The 17,012-nt window shown below is 39.3% G+C and overlaps 2 protein-coding genes across 7 annotated transcripts in view; one reads left to right on the top strand and one right to left on the bottom strand.

Moving 5' to 3' along the window:
* Window positions 1-532: 532 nt before the first annotated feature.
* Window positions 533-10,991, bottom strand: incenp (inner centromere protein). The gene is made up of 20 exons (XM_072673750.1): window positions 10,893-10,991; window positions 9,577-9,726; window positions 9,362-9,469; window positions 8,445-9,091; window positions 7,671-7,728; window positions 7,513-7,585; window positions 7,246-7,369; window positions 6,404-6,437; window positions 6,210-6,309; window positions 5,501-5,632; window positions 4,017-4,126; window positions 3,791-3,914; window positions 3,340-3,462; window positions 2,840-3,003; window positions 2,614-2,707; window positions 2,381-2,455; window positions 2,185-2,271; window positions 2,004-2,096; window positions 1,424-1,571; window positions 533-1,132 (listed from the first exon to the last, which is right to left on the bottom strand). Exons 2-20 carry the CDS (start codon window positions 9,714-9,716, stop codon window positions 948-950), a joined length of 2,619 nt encoding a protein of 872 aa, XP_072529851.1. The 5' UTR covers window positions 9,717-9,726; window positions 10,893-10,991; the 3' UTR covers window positions 533-947.
* Window positions 10,992-11,919: 928 nt separating this feature from the next.
* Window positions 11,920-17,012, top strand: part of ankrd26 (ankyrin repeat domain containing 26) — a 28,420-nt gene continuing 23,327 nt past the window's right edge. For 5 of the 6 annotated variants that reach the window (XR_011978927.1, XM_072671864.1, XM_072671879.1 and 2 more), the window contains exons 1-12: window positions 11,920-12,103; window positions 12,593-12,896; window positions 13,127-13,241; window positions 13,439-13,612; window positions 13,929-14,035; window positions 14,368-14,505; window positions 14,601-14,749; window positions 15,038-15,070; window positions 15,503-15,539; window positions 15,619-15,691; window positions 15,981-16,041; window positions 16,120-16,307. Coding sequence is in view for 5 of the 6 variants with exons in the window: in XM_072671864.1 (XP_072527965.1) it covers window positions 12,697-12,896; window positions 13,127-13,241; window positions 13,439-13,612; window positions 13,929-14,035; window positions 14,368-14,505; window positions 14,601-14,749; window positions 15,038-15,070; window positions 15,503-15,539; window positions 15,619-15,691; window positions 15,981-16,041; window positions 16,120-16,307 (1,275 nt within the window). In the remaining variant the exon portion in view is untranslated. The remainder of the gene's footprint in view (window positions 12,104-12,592; window positions 12,897-13,126; window positions 13,242-13,438; window positions 13,613-13,928; window positions 14,036-14,367; window positions 14,506-14,600; window positions 14,750-15,037; window positions 15,071-15,502; window positions 15,540-15,618; window positions 15,692-15,980; window positions 16,042-16,119; window positions 16,308-17,012) is intronic. The other variant, XM_072671872.1, reaches the window with a different exon arrangement.

Here is a 17,012-nt window from a genome sequence, read left to right as displayed (position 1 = left end):
ATGAAAGCACCGCACCAGCTTTCCTGCAGCACCAAGCTCTAAATCAAACGGCAAAATGACTTAGTACGACTATAGCTTTTGTTTTAGGCAGAATTTAAATAAACTGATCCCTTGATTTTACCATCCGCTGCCTCGGTTTAGAGTAAAGCTGAGGGAGCAATTTATTTAATTGAGGGAATGGTTTGCCTCCATAGACATTTTCCTCCTTGGTGCTTCAGGGGCTCTTTTGTTTGTATGAGACAAGATAGCGCGTAAGTAAACTTCACAGTAGCAATGTGTGGCCGGCGGGGGCCAGACAAACCTCATCCGACGTCATGAGGTCTGCTTTATATATAAAAAATAAAAAGACGTCGAGAGCTATTCTAATCCTGAAGAAGGTGGAGGAGAAGGGGGAGGGGGAAAAAATCCTGCATACGGTCACAGTCCAAAAATAAAAGTATGCTAAATAGCTAAATAACGTGACACATTTGGACAGCAATAAGTAAATGAAGTAAAATGTGTAATTTCTTTCCAACAATTCAAATCCATTGTTTATTATGCATGTTTTAAAGAGGAAATTTACATACATGCTTCAGTGACATACGTCATAAGATTACAGGTCAGTGTTTTGTCTGGTGACCAATTGAAGTGCCATTTATAGCAGCTCCTGTGTAATAGTGTAGATAGGGCTAACTCCAAAACACTACAGATAAGAAACTCTGATCAATGAAACTGGTTGCAAAACCGTCTGATTTTGAACATATTTTGATGTGCTTCCTCCCACTACTCTAACATCATATACATTTTTATAGCGCTTTATTAAAGTGAAGTTCAGAGGTTTAAGTAAAACAAATGCAAAATAGTATACACATAAAATCAAAGAAAAACAGAAGACAGAAATAAGAGACAAAGGCAATATGTATACATATGAAAGTAAAAAATACAAGACAGAACTGAGAATTATTTCTCTAGTTAGGCATGGCACCCATACGTGGAGGAGAATGCCAGACAGCAGAGCTTGTGCGCTTGAAGAAGCGTGGTTTGGTCTTTTGAAAGATTTTTTCCAGTTTGGGCTGTTCAACTTCCCCAAAGTAGGCATCCAGATCTAGTGGGTCGTAATAGCGCTTCATAATAGCCTGCTGAAGCTGCATACCTGTAATTGAGCAATGCGTGCATTAGAATGAGGTATAAAACTAACCGTGCCGATTCAACTGCTTAAATTGTAATGCTCCAAATTATTATTATTATTATTATTTTATTTTTTTTGACAAAAAGCACTCCAATTCAAGAAACAAAAAACCCAACCAACCCTTAGGTTATTTTTAAGTCAAGTTTAGTTCCTAAACTAACTCAAATCATTGTGACCATAAACTTCATTTTAAGGTCAAAGAATTATGAATTGTCCTATGAAAAGACCTATTAAGAAGTCAGACACATTTGTTACCTTCGGCCCAAGAAGGGATGGGTTTCCTGGGTGCAGATTCATCATCTGTCGAGTCATCACTGTTCTGGTCCATGCCATAGTCCTCAGGATTCACTAAAACATCCACCTTCTTGCCTTTCGGTGTAATTTGGTAGGACTGAGGAGACTGCTGTAGGAGGGAATGGGTCACCATGTCAGCAAGTGCAGACAAATTTATTATTTTTTTAACTGTTTGCTGTCAACTTTTAAAAAAAACAATCTACTTCTAAGTGTTGTGCTCTGTGCTTAGGCATGTTTAGGCAGCAGAGGGCAGCACTGCATCTCACAAGAGGTGAGGTATGGTGGACATGGGTTTGGGGTTCTGTATTTTTAAGGGGGTTGCAACTTGAAAAGGCTGATAACCACTGCTCTCTCAAAGACATGCAATCGGTCACCTTATAGTTAACATAAGGTGTCATTCATAAGGTGTATAGTCATTTTATTTTGTACCACAGAACAACTCAACAGGTGTTTGGGAGGCCAATCAAGCACAACAATTACTAGCTCAACTGAATTGAGCTGTATTGATGGAAGAAGGAAGCTTAAATGAGAAGCGTCTTACCTCTACATCTACAGTCACATTCAAACCTGTTCCCTTGTCTATAGTCATGTTATGAGTCATTCCTTTGCTCACAGGGGTCTTCATGACAGACTTCTAAAAAACAAAATTAAAGCAATGCAGATCATTTAATAAGACATTACACCATAAAAAGCTAAACATTATTAACAGGTAAGAACCTTACCTCAATATCTACAGTAACATTCAATGCAGGACTGTGTGTAATTGTAGCATTGAGGGCTTTGGTTATGGGTACTGTCATAACAGAAGTCTGAAAAAGAGAGAAGAATGTTATAGCACAGATGCAAGAGAAAAAAAATGTATTGCATTATGTAAATACATGTCCATACACACACACACAATGAATATGAGATCAGTACCTGTACAGCGGCTGCAGCAGCAGCACGTTTCTGTTGAGCAGCTCTCTCCTCTTCAGCCCTCTTATGTTCCTCTTCCTAAAAGTATAGGCATACAGTTAGATAAATTTCCAAGTCATAATATAACTGTTGAGACCAAACTTTCATAGCTATAAATAATGCACCAAGCAAATTCACTTCTGACCAAGCTCAAGAAAATCAGAGGAACGGTGAACCCCAATGAGAACAAAACCTACCATTCTCCTCTTTTCCTCCAGCTCTTTCCTCTCCTTGGCAGCTCTCTCCAGTTCCTTCTGAAGAGCAATGGCCTTCTCCCGCTCCAATCTCTCCCTGCAACAAAATTAAAATGTTTAAAAATGTAAAATGTTTGTCCCAGGCAACAACACAACAAGCACAACAAGCATCTGACAAAGTACAAAGTAATCATTTACAAAGCACCTAAACTGGAGTAATACTACAAACCTTTCTGCAGCAGCTTGTCTTTCCCGTTCCCTTTCTCTCTCCCGCTCTTGCTCCTTCTTGAGCTCCAGGGCACGGGCAGCCTCTGCTTGTTTGCGTGCTCTCTCCCGTTCCTCTTCTGCCTTGCGCTTTGCTAGCAGCTCCTGATGCTTTCGCTCCTCTTCCTCCTGAGAAAAGAGAGCAGAGCTTCAGCATGTCAGATTGGAAAAGTGACATAGGCTAGTCATTACAGATCAAGGTTGATCATCTGCAATATTCCACTACAACCCATTACACCCAAAACACTACAGTACCCACAATACCAAGCAAATAATTACAGCTTAAGGCTTCCAGGTGAAACGAGCGCTTGTGAAATTACCACATTTGCTCCAATAGCATACAGTTCTGTACGAATACACATCATTACACCCCACCCTCCGTCCTGCTTTTTGTTTTGGTAGTCCTGCTACAACTGACACCCAGTCAGTCCCACTGCATTCAAATGTGTATGTGAGATAGCTTACAGCTTGCTGAAGCTTTTTCTTCCGTGCTGCTTCCTCCTGTTTCCTACGAAGTTCCAGTTCCTCTTGACGTTTAGTTGCAACCTTTTTCTTGGCTTTCTCCTCTGCCAGCCGCTCCACACGCAACTAAGAGCAGAAGAGAATTGCAATAAATGAAGACTTCTGTCTTAGGTGTATACAAACACCTAAGGCAACAGGTATTTAAACCATTCATCAACACTGCAGTATTTCAACAATAAACTACAGTGAAAAAAAAACAAAACACACACCACCCCCACAACACTTAAAACCTGCTTGAACTGAAAACGAATAAAAAAAAATTACTTTTGCAACCTGTTGAAGTGTTTGATTCACTTATCAAACGTTACTTTACATTTCTATGAAATACTGCTTAATTAACCATTTACATTTGCAAATATATTGAACACGTAATGAATAAGTACGTAACACTGACCATGTCATTTTTCTTCTCCAGCTGTGCCATTTTCTCTTCAATTTTCTTTTTCTTTTCTTGCTCCTTCTCCTTCTCCCCTTTGACCCGGGCTTCTACTACTCTTCGCACACGCTCATCCCGTTTTCTAACAATAAAGAGAACACAATTATTCCATTTATACACACAACCACAATTTCTATGAAGACAAATTTCTATGAAAAAAAAAAAGTTACACTAGCTTCCACACCTTTTCATCTCTTCCTGTTTCTTTTTTCGCTCCTCTTCGATCTTTATCTTTCTTTCATTTTCTTGTTCTATCTTCTTGTTTAGAGCATCCCATTTCTGTCGCTCCCGTTCCTGCCAAAAGAGGTGTTTTTAATGAGACCATGATAATGTTAGTTTTGCTTTGAGGCATATGGAGGCAAACTTTAAGGGCATTAAGGTGATTTTGATTAGATGTTAGAGAGCTGGAAATGAGCATTCGGGTTAAAAAGAAATGTATATTAAAAGGGTAAATAGTTACTATTAACAACAGTTGTTTGCAACATACATTTAGCCTTTTACATACTATTCAGAATGACCAAAGAATAAAGAGACTGTTGCGCAATCTCCACTTTTGCCATTTTTCCCACCACTTCGAATGTTGCAGTTCTTTACATTGTCTCAAAACTTTGATTAAAGGACAAGCAGAGTTGTTCACATCTTTCCCCCCTTTTCAGTTACAAGGTTTATGCGTTTTAATGAACTTTCCCGTCAACATTTAAAACCAAGGATGTGCATAATAGCAACAATAAAATACCCTTTAAGACACTTCCACATCATTTTGACAGTAATTTTAAGTAAGAATTAGTTTTCAGTTTGAAAAAATTTATACTGCTTCACTTGTAATAGCCGATTTATTTTAACATGGTCTGTGAAGTAGTGGTTGAGTTCTCGCACTGGCCTCGCTCTCAGCCACGTTCTTGTTCATCATGTTACACATTAAAAGTTAGAATAGTCTGTTCTGAGGTTGAACATCATGAATGGTTCCTAGTTAGTGAGAGAAACATGTGAAGACATCCCCCAGCTAATCAACTATTAAATTAACCTATATATTAAGTCAATTAAACACGGTCTTGTTCCCCATTACCATCTTTGTGAGCAATTCCGACTCTGCAAGTCTCTCTAGAATCAATCAAAATCAGCCTGCATGATTTTAATTGACATTTGTAAAAGAATTACACAGATATAGAAGAGTAAGTGGAATTTTCCCTTAAACAAACATAAGCATTATATTTCCTGTTGTAACACACAAAATAAAGATAGTGTAAGAAAACACCAGTATTACATTACAACGCTAAAGTAGGTAAGTAAGCCCTAACCCACACCTCTAAAAGCTGGATGGCAAAAGGAAAAAGTCCCAGTGTACACACGTGTGCACATACGCAAACCAGTGATGGAGTGGCTTAGACACGGACAGAGTTTGCACTTACCACCGAACCAGTACTCAACTGAGGGGACAAATAGGAGCAGGGTTACCAAGTCATCAAACACTAACTAATCTTATCCAGGCTGTTTAACAGTGACCAAACATGCAGTATATTCCAATCGGTTTGTCTAATGATTTTTGTTCTAGAAATGAAAATTTGATAGAGTTTACTTTAAACCCCAAAGCTAGTCGGTCAAAACGTATCACTATTTGTACAGTGTGCGCATCCAGGCATAAAATGCATTCAAGATGTAGAGGCTCACCTTGACTTCGGATTTTCCGGTCTGCTTAATGAAGGACTTCATGATGGAGCTGCGGCCCAGTGAGCCTGGAGTCATCATCAACAGCTGGTTCTTCTGTACTGTTTGCAGGAAGCGCATGCTGTGTGTAATGCCCTAAAAGGAAGAGGGGGGAAAAAAAAATAAACCTACAAGAACAAACAGATACTAAAGCAAAGTTTTTATATCACAGTACACAGCAATTTATCTACACTTGTAGATGACATTAGATGCTGGTTCTAATGCAAAAAGCTGCAGGCATCAAATTGTAAGGCAGCATTTCACACACTTACACTGACAATGCAGTTCCTTGAACACAAGAAAAACACCACAATCTTCAAATGTAAGCCATTTCAAACCAATGTGTGGTTATGTTAATGACTGATGATTTTACATTTGTTTCAAATGGTAAATTAAAACTAAACTGTTTGCTTAGGTAGCCTCAGCTACATGACCATTTGTTGCTATAAAATAGGCAGATGTAACTGCATGCACAGTGCCGCAACAAGAATACACAATCACATTATAATAAAAATGACACTAATGAGAAGCTTAAGGATCGGTTTAGAAAACAGATTGCTTTTGTAAGTGGTAGGGAACGAGACGGCTTAAAGGGTAGATATAAACCTAATATTCTGATTATTATATGAGCATTTATTGGCTCTATGCTTGCATGTTTTATTGTATGTCTTACAGTCATGCACTTCTTTGGAGGGGAAAGCTTCTTCTTGGGTGTGCTGAGTGCTACTGCTGCAGACTCTGCTGCACGACGTTTAGAGCCAGAGCGAGAGGGCCTGAAATACATAGTTGTTTTTAAAATCAAATTCACTCAATAAAACACTAAAACCAATAAAAGCAATAACTTAATTCTTTGCAAAATCCACTGACCTTCCTTCATCCTGGGACTTTTTCCCACTGTCATCTGTGGGGAGGGAAAAAATAAAGACATTACACTTTCAATCCTTCACCAGCCTATAATGCATGTCCTGGTATTTTGGGATTTGATAATTTCCTTTTCTTATTCCGCCAGCCTTGCCTGTAACCTTGCTTAGTGCAACAACGTTAAATAAACACAATCTTGTTTGTGCATTTCATCAATCGCTCCATACAAGAACAGTGAACAAGCGACACACTAAGCAAATGCGGTTGAGCAGAATGGAGTAGAAATGGCAAAATCACCCAAAGATTTCCATTTTAGTTACTGAGAATACTTCAACATTGTTGTTGCAACTGAACTGGGTAAATTCCTGCCTGGGAAATGCTATGCCCAAACACTAAGCCTTGCCTCAAGTGGCCCAATGAGTCAATGCTAGTAAATAGGGCAAGATGTATTAAGTAAGATTTTATTTTTAAATAAATATAAAAATTATAAAAAAATAAAGTAAAAACATGCTTTCTGAATCCTAATCACAGCCAAAATCAAACCATGAGATGCCCAGATGTTACCAACCCTTTACTTACACAGCGTGCTTTAAAAACAAAAACAAAAAAAAAGGCAAAAAACTTCTACAAATTCTAATTCCCACCACAAACAAAGTATTATCTCTACACACAAACTGAAATGTCACCGATGTTCCACCCTAACAAAATGATTGAAGTGAACACCGAAAGAGTTCCCTTGTAATATTGCACAAATGTATAAAATTGTTTTTGTGACAATCAATATAGATGCGGTTATTTCACCATCAACATGTTCTAGTAGTGACAGCATGTTACTAGTATATCATTACCAGTTTCCGATAGCCGAGCCATGGACCGTGTGAAACGACAACTTTCTCCTGCAGGGGGTGTTTCTGGCTTCTCTTCCACCTCTCCCATCAGTACTGCTTCTACTGACTGCTTGGGCTCAGCATCCTGAGGGGTGTCACATCCACAACAAATACATTAATTTGCTCACCAATATCAATTTTGTATATTAAAAATAAATTTTTAAAAATAAATAAAAAATAAAAAAAGTTGAGTGCTGTGATCTAGAGTTAATAAAAAAGGTAATCTACCCCAGGCCGAGTTGTCTGTACTTCAGTGCTGGTATCTGCCACAGGTTCTGCTGGCTTTTTCTCAGGAACAATTCTAGAAGACAGTGTGTTGATTAATCTGACAAATTGAGATTACAGTCACATCATTAACTAGGGGAAATTCAAATATATGTACTTACTGCTCAATCTTGTCCTGTACATCATTCTCCTCCGTTTCAACATCCATAGAAACGTCGCCTATTTATAAAATAAAAACAAAAAACATGAAGATTGGCTGCTACTCTACTGCTTAAACACTCACTGAGCACTTTATTAGAAACAATACTACGTATGGCCTCCCTTTGCTTTCAAAGCCTCAATTCTTTGTAGAATTATGCATTTCTTTGAGATTCTGGTTCACACTGACATGTAGTACGATTACTGGATATTAGATTACAATTAGATATGTTTGTTCCGGTAGCTCAGCATTAAAGTGATCCAATGACACTATAGGATTTATATATACAGTGACTGGGAAGGCCATCAGTTTGAGATAACTTTAGCTTTGTGACATGATGCAGCACCATGCTGGAAGGAGCATTTGAAAAAGAGCACACAGTCAGTAAGTGATTATTGACTGGCAATAAGCAGCCAAAGAAAATGTGCCAAGAAAATATTCCCCAAACCATTACACCATCTTCACCAGCCAAAAAAAAGAGCAGACTGGGTCCAAGGATTTATGCCGTTTGTGATAAATTCCAAACCATCTGTGTGCCTCAGCAGAAACAGATTCACCAAAACGGGTCATTTTTTCCAGCCTACAGTACAGGAAATCCTAATAAAGTGCTCTGTAAATAAAAATGACCATGCCAATTTAATTCAACATCTTAATCTTAACATCTTTAATGTCCTCTTTAGGTAGACGTGTGTACCATTACACATAACCCAAAACTGGTGTGTGTATGTAGTCTTACCACTGATGGAGCTGCTGCACGTGGAGTTGCCCAGCCTGGCTTTCTTCTTCAGGAACGATCGCCGAGAGGCACGGCGGACTGCTTCCTGGGTCATACTGTGCCTGAGGCCCACCAGAGAGTGCCTCAGCACCAGAGAACGTCGAACTGAGGTGCGCGATGAGGCCTGACTCTGAGACCCAGCGGCTGCAATGGTCATTTTATTTGCAGAGCGGCCTGGAGAGGGACCAGACTCTAGCAGCATCTCAGCAGAAAGACGCTCAGCTGAAGGGATTGTCACCACGGCTTGAGACACCAGCGTCTGCACCGGGGAGGAAGAGCTGCTTAACTCCTTCACTTCCGGAACATTTTTAGAGGCATCAGGTGTCTGTGGAGCATAGCCCACTGCCGCAACCTCCTCGGTTTCCTCCTCCATCGTCTCTGCCTGCTCCTTTGTCTTTGCAGCTCCCTTGTTGCGAGTGCTACGTTTGACAGGCTCACTGTCTGCTGCTGCAGCAGCTTTATTACGCCGGGTGCGGCGAACAGGCTCCTCAGACACTGTCTCAGGGCTTGTAATAGGGGCATGTGCAATTACCACATGCTCAGAGATCAAATCAAGGGTGTTCTGAATTGAGGAGCGGCGCAGGTTACTGCGCTTTCCCTTTGAAAAACTGGAGGGAGGGAGGGGACAGATGCAATGAGTTACATATCAGATATTTGTGCTGGAGATTAAGATTAGCGTTTAATTATAAACAAAATGTGACAAAATTGGACATGAATGTTTTCTATACATATCAAAGCACAGTATTGTTTCACAGTATTTTAAAGAATAAATATGCAATTCATTCTCAACAACAATGATAACCACCCACCTACATCACTGTTTAATAACCTAGTCTCCTGTATTTATCTTTAAAGCAGCGCAAAATAAAGACACTTACCGTCTTTTGCTACGAGTGTCATTAAGCTCTGTAGAGATCCGTTTTCTGCGGTTTGTCCTTTTCTGTGATGGAGTCTTGGGCATGAGCTCTGGCTCGGTGCTGAAATTACTGTAATACAGACCCATAAGAATGAGTAATCTCTGACAGCAAACACAATAAGCATATTTACCAAACAAATATACAAGTGCATTGCTTGATTGTATTGTACAGCTTACCTGGAGAACATGCGCTGAGCCTCCTGCTGAATCTCCTCCAACCACAACATGTGAACATTCTCAACCTCTTCAGTAAAATCCTGTAGTTTCCCCGTTAACACCTGCGTGAGGGAACGCATAGCCTCTGGCAAGGTACTCATGGCTGCGCCCCTGAAGAAAAAAAAAAAAATACTGGGATGTTCAGAGAATGTCAGAGGAACGTAACCACCAGGAAATGTGTAATACACTTTAGGTATTAAATAAAGAAGGAGAAAAAACAAGTATAAACAATAATAACTAGGAGTAGACAAGGCTGTCAAAAATATTAGGATCAGTGGTAGTACAGTTGAACACAGAATGTTCTTCACATTGTGTCGAAATAAAAAATGAATTAGACCAATATAAATAATCCAAAATTACTTTCAATCAAATCTTTTTGCAGGGACTGTCCCTCCTTCTGTAAAGTTGCCATTTTGGAGATACAAGATTATATTGCAGCTGAGATTTGACAACTTGACAATGACAACAACCACCAACCAAAAATAATAATAAAAAAGTAACTAAATAGCTAAAATCACTAGAACATATGTACAGCACCAGAGCCATGCTACATGTGCCTTGCTGTTGTAAAAGTGAGACACGCGTAGAGAGAAGATTTCGATTTGAAGCTGGACTGACGTGCAGGTTTTTTTTCCTCCCTTTGCCCCAAACGTCAAAAAAATTACTGCAATCTTACGAATTTCTCCTTCCCACAGTCAAAATCCAGCACTTTTTAACTGCAGTAACTTAGATCATTGCTGGCAGCTGGCTAGCATGATATTAGTTAGCTAGAATTAATAAAAACGTCCCTTATTAAAGCGACATCGTTTCAAATTAAAAAAGTTAGCTAGCTATATCTGGTTTATGTCAAACATTCGGCTCTACCTGGTTGTAGTTGCTTACATAGTTAGCTATTTAGCTAGTCCAGTTAACACAACGAAAGAGGGCTCTCTAGAACCTCATCTGTGGCTACAGTTTGAAAATTTGAAGCGCTGACTATAGCTAACTAGCTAGCCTCCTGGCTAACTACTTTCGTTAAAAGAGTTCAGGCAACTAAAATAAATACTTAAAACTGTAAAGCATATAATAAATAGTAGACATCTATATTTAATATCAATAGCTACAAACACTGATTTCTTAACTTAACCTTATTTAACCTGGAAAAGACAAGAAACGCTCTAGCTAGCTACCGTTAAATTTCTAAACATGGAAGCATCGCTCGCTTGCATTTCAATCACGACAACCTACCCAGCCATCCTAAAGAAAGTAATAAAACATGAACAAACTATTTTCAGTACCTTTTTAAGTGAAAGCTCGAGAGATCACTTCTATTCCGCTGTTCCCTTTTTGATAAACATTAAGGTCTGACCACAATACAAAACAGCCTGCTTTTCCCTTTTCGAGCTGCCCGCTCAAACGGTTTAAGTAATTTAAAATTCTCAGGGCACCAATCACTTGCTACGCGCCACGCGATTGGCTGTTCTCACTGCCTTTTAAAACCAACCGGTCCAATCAGAATTAGTGAAAGGCGAGCAACCAAGAGAAAGGCGGGTCCTTCGGAAGAGGTGTGATAGGTGAATTATTTGATTGGACAAATGGAACGTCAATCATATTTCAAACCTCCCCAACCCAACGGTCAGCTCCACCTTCAGGCACAGCTTTTCCGTGTGGAAACAACAACCAAAACCCAATGGCTCCGTTTTCTTCTCGAGTCAAGTTGGTTAGCTAGCAGAAAGTTATTTTAGCTGCTGGGGACACAAAACGTAAATAAATAAAAATACTAAAAACTATATAGCTAGCTATTATATCTGCCAGACAAGCAACCAGGTTAATTACAAGGGATTTGTGTTTTTACCCCATGTGTATTTTATATTTATATTATATTTTATTTAGCTATATTTATTTTGCATTATATTTTATTTTGTCATAATTTTGCTTTTATTTTTCTTATGTTTGATACATCTTATATGATTTAACATGACCGGGCAGTTAAGACCGCATGTCACTGCTAGTTAAACCGTGTATTTAGCTAAGTGACTTAGCTAGTGTTTATTTAGCTATTTATTTATTGCCGTGTTGAAAAAGATCTTGTTATCTAAATAAATATGAATACTTTGTTTTATAACCTGTTCTTGACAAACTCTAAATAATATCGTCGCATAAGAATTATTCACAACAACCATGCATTTACTGAACACAGGCAGTATCTGTCAGGTTTAGCTCCTGCTACATTTTCCTGTTTAAAGGCAGTAGCTAATACAGCGGCTCCTAACAGCAACAAGTACTGTGCCGTTGCCTTGGTTACCGAGCTAGCCTAGAGTGGGCTCAACGGTTTCCACAGGGTAATAAGCTAGCACTAGCTAGCTGAGGAGGGCGACACGAAGTTGTCCATATTAGCTAGCTAATACACAAATCTGCCATATCTGTCATTTATTCATTTTTAGGTTTTGTTTCTGGGACATTTCTCGTTGCACGGGAGGAAGGTCTTTCTAGGCTGCCAGTTGAAAAGGTGAGTAACGTTGCATAGCTTGCTAACTAGCCTGTTAACGTTGCTGGATTAGTGTAAGCCAGCTAGCAGGATAGCTATCCCATCAAGCGTAGTGCTAACACACACAAGCAAGGATAAGGTGAACATACCAAATAAGTGTCCAGAGAAGGATCTGTTTTAGCTAGATAGCTAGCTATGTGTTCTCAACTTCGCTAAGGCGGGTCGTTTCTCTTGTATCTAGCTAGCTAGAATGTCACGACTAGTCTTTGCTGCCCCTTGCCAATGTAGCTATAATTCTATATAGCTATATATGTGCTCGATTGGCAGCTACATTTAACATCCCATTTTCAAATTGAGTTTATAACTGTGTATCGTTAACATGAACTTTACAGCTTAAAAACCATTTGCACCAACACCTGTAACATTACTATCCCCATTGATGCCAAGTTGCTAATGTTTTGTGTTGGGACCATTAAATTGCCTAATCCGCTTTGCACGTTTTATTTTTAGGAGATGGGGAAGGTGCAGTGATCCTATGTCGGCACCTGGATCTCAGGTATACTTATCAGAAGGGCAATGCAGACTTGCTCTTGTCAGCTGCAGCGCGCTGCACAATGAAGAAAATCTTCAACTTCACCAAAAAAAAGAAAGGCTCCCCCAGTGCATCTGACACAGGGAGTGTGCTTTCTGTGGGCTATGATTTGAAGGAGAAAGACTTGGGAAAGGTGCACAAAGCTGCATTCACTGGCGATGTGAATAAACTAAGACAGCTGGCAAAAAAGAATGACTTAAATCAGCTGGATAAAGAGAACAGGTACGTTTAGACGGCTGTTACTAGCTTGTATTACACATCCTTACCTTGTTCATTTTTTGTGTGGTTTGAAGTGAAGACTTCTATTATTTTTGTTATTTGTGTTTATCCTTGCACATGCATGTTGTTTTTTTATGTCTTACTGTGTGCTTATAGTTTAACTCGGTCAGTTTTAGTTGTAATTCTTAAAAAAAGGAATGCTTTGTATGTTTCCCTTCTTATCGAATTTGCAGAACTGCTTTACATGTAGCCTGCGTTCATGGACATACAGAGGTGGTTCAGTTTTTGGTGGAAAGTAAAGTTAAACTCAACCTATGCGACAATCAAAACCGCTCCGCCTTAATGAAGGTATGATGCTATTGATCTATAACTTTATCTATCATTAATGAACTAATACACAACCTTGTAACTTGCAGGGTTCTTTACAGTGCTCTAGCTCTCTTTGTCTGAGAGTGCTAGAAAAGTGACCAATAGGCACTCAGCCCATTGTGTTTAATGGTATGATTCTGTTTAAACGTGTTTGGGTTATCTGTGGATCTTGGCAGGCGGTGCAGTGCCAGCAGGATCGCTGTGTGTCCATCCTTCTGGAACATGACGCCGATCCCAACCTGGTGGACATTAATGGCAACACGGCACTGCATTTGGCTGCCCGCATCCCCTCCCTCTCTGTGGCCTTGCAGCTCCTGGAACATGAGGCTAACATCAACGCCCAGAACAAGGTGAAGCCTCAGCAGGGATCTCATCAGGGCTCCAGATTACCTTTAGCTTTATCCCAACGCAACAGGTGTCGGATATATGGTGAGGGATAAGTTTCTGTTAGTGGATCCCGAGACCTTGATGGCAGCATGAAATTATATCCACACAAGGCAACAGCTGAATAAGCAGAGAAACACTCCAATAATAAAAGCTGCCCAGTTGTTATATTAATAATATTCTATATTTCTAGGGGTTAGACACATATAGTTGCATTTTGTTGACAACTGAAACAAAATTAGCTTAATCAGCCAGGCAATATCTTGTTCATTGGATTCACAGGAAGGCAACACTCCCTTAGTTCTATCAGTGGAGGAAAACCATGCAGAAATGGCTGAACTTTTACTCAAGGAGGGAGCAGATGTTAATGTCAAGAATCAAGAACAACGGTAAAGCCTTTTTATACATTTTGTAACACTATTAGCTATGCAGTTCTATGAAAAATATTCCATTATATTGAAATCATCACTTTGAATGCTGATTTTGGATGTATCAAGCAATACAAACTACTGTGCAACTGAAATGTGTCTTTAGTTTGTTGTGGAACATTTGTTATTTCTCAACATTATACATGAAAATACATACATTTTTGGTGTTTTTTTTCTGCCAAACTAAAAACATTAATAACAGTACCAAGTAGTATTTATGGGTTTACATATAACTCATAGTTACACTTAATGGCACTTTTTCAATTTGACCTTTTTGATCATTTTCTACCAAGGTCCTCTTTGATGATAGCTGCTTGCAATGGACAAATCAGTATGGTGCGACTGCTCTTACAGTACAATGCTGACATCGCTGTGAAAGATGATAAAGGATGGTCATCTGATGACTATGCTGTAATGAATGGGCACCATGCGTAAGCACAGCATTTGTTTATTTGTTGAGATTTCCAATTTACTTTATAATCTGCTGAATGGGTATATAGGTGTTGCTAATTATTTCCACTTTCAGGTGTTCCCACCTAATTGTTGAGCATGGAACAAAAAGGAAATCCTTGCAGTCACCCTCCCATCTTGCCTCCAGTAAGCGGAAGCAGACTTCCCTATTGGGCAGTCCGGAGGCTGGCTTCTCTCTTGGAGTTCCGGCCTTAGACAAAGAGGGTGAGTGCTTGAGTTGGCAGCTGAACATGCTAAGGAAACATTACTTCTCTAGGACTAGTGACATATAAACACAAAGAAAGGTTTGGCCACACTAGATAGAATCCAACTCTATTCACTTCTTCATTTGGCATGATCACGTTTGAGAACAGTCATCCTGCATTTTCTAAAGCTTTCATTCTGTATTCTCATCGATGACTGATAATGCTTGACTGATAATGTCATGTTCTGTCTGAGTTTTTTTTATTTTCCTCCCACTTCCATTGCTTGCATTTTCATGTCAATGGATAGCTGCAGAAGGAAGCTCAAAAGAGGCAGGGAAAGGTACTGCAAGTATTATCAAACGTTCTGCAGAAGAGGTTTAACATCCTTTACTATTTTACAGCTAAGCAGTTTAAAGAATAAGGCTGTGCCATTTTTGATGGTGAAACTTGTTGTGTCATTTGTGTGTTAAGTTTCTTTTCTGTTTTGGTTATTATATCTTAGATCTTTTGATTATATATGCTCTAGGCCATGGTAAATCTTTCTCTCTGATGTTTGTATGTTCTTCAGACTTGTTTGTTTGTATTTATATTTATGATCTTTTTAGTGTTATGTATGCTTTGGCATATTATTTAACCTAGAAAATAGTGGAATAAGCATCACATGAAGTTGTCAAATGGTTGTCAAATAGTACACTGTTACTTATAAATTACGCATTATGGTATTTAGGAATTGATTCAATATATGCAATATGCATGTATTTTTGTTTTCCAGATACAGAGGACAATTCCCATGCAGATTCCATTAGTAGGTAAGAAAGTACTAATAAATGCCTAAAATGATTCAGTGACTGTTAATGATTGTACATTCTAATAAATGTTAATGTTTAGGGCATCAAGAAGTGGTCCTGCTGATTCTTGGCCCTCTACAGATGAAGATGATGAGCTGGATTTAAGCCCAAAGGTATTTCTTGGACTTTTTCATTTACATATTTATACATTCTCTACCTCAACTGTAGTTAGGTTCTGCTTTTTAGGATGAAATGAAAAAGCAAGTTAGGTTAAACCCTACATTGTGCCGACACATTTTTGTTCACATTTGCATGTACTACCCTTTTTATTATCCCTATATAAAATAAATTTGTGACACAAAATAAATAAGTGTTCAGCATTGTTAGCAGTTTTTATATACTGTTAATGCATTTGTAACATCACTTTGAGATGATGTCTGTTGTGCTGTGTCGTCTGTGCAGAAACCTCAAAAGGTAAACTTAAAGAAACTCATGAGTGCCTCCAAAAGAGAACGGAAAGAGGGTAAGTAAAGATTCATATGTTTAGGACTACCTCCTTATGCTTGTGCTTGTGCATTGACTTGAAACCCCTGCCCTGTAGTTGTTGTGGATCGGGATCCAGACAAATCCTGGAGTGGAAATGAGTCTGAGCCTAACAATGAGAGCAGTGCCATGGCATTCGTTATGGCTCCCCCTGCCAGCAGTTCCTTTCCCCAGAACCCTGTAGCCTCTCTGTCCTTTTCCAAACTTCCCCAGATGACCCGTTCTCCCCTCATCAGTTCCCAAAAGGTAACTCGTCAGTTGTTCTCTCTCATTGCTTCCATCTCCTAACTGTTTTCTTTTTCCACCTTTTTTATCCTGTGCCCCATCCATTCCATTCCATGAACCTCTTTGGTGAAGGTAATGAGACAGAACATTCAGAGTTGCCCTGTGGCAGCAAAAAGGATACTGAGAGCCCAGAAAGCCCTGCAGAACAATCAGAGGAAGGTGAAGACGACGAAGATGAGGATGAGGATGAGGAAAATGAGGAGAATGAGGAGGACGAAGAAGATGAAGAAGAAGAAGAAGATGAAGATGAGGACAATGATGGTGAAGATGAAGATGATGAAGATAACTATGAGGATGATGCAGAAGATGACGTTGGTGATGAAGATGAGGAAGATGAAGAAAGTGATGGTGAAAAGGAGGATGAAGGGGATACAGATGTCGCAATAGCACAAGAACCTGACAAAGGCATAGAAGATCCTGAGATGGCAAAATTCACAGCAGTAAAGGGCATTGAGGAGATCCCTGAGCCTAGTGTGCAGGTTGAATGTGATCTGAATACTGAAGCTGAAGCACAACCTGAGCAATCAGATGTTTTTGAAGAGGAAAGTGTTACCAGAAATGTGCAATCGAGACTGATGGAGGAAACAGGCTTGGAGGTCAGTGCTCTTAAAGAGGAAGCTGAATCTGAGCACATCGGTAAAGAGTATTCTGAGATCACAAGTGATG

The sequence above is a fragment of the Salminus brasiliensis genome, chromosome 2 (genome assembly GCF_030463535.1).
Source record: "Salminus brasiliensis chromosome 2, fSalBra1.hap2, whole genome shotgun sequence".
In the NCBI taxonomy this organism is placed as follows: domain Eukaryota; kingdom Metazoa; phylum Chordata; class Actinopteri; order Characiformes; family Bryconidae; genus Salminus; species Salminus brasiliensis.
The sequence above is the reverse complement of the archived record's forward strand: the minus strand, read 5'-3'. Positions and strand labels throughout refer to the sequence as shown.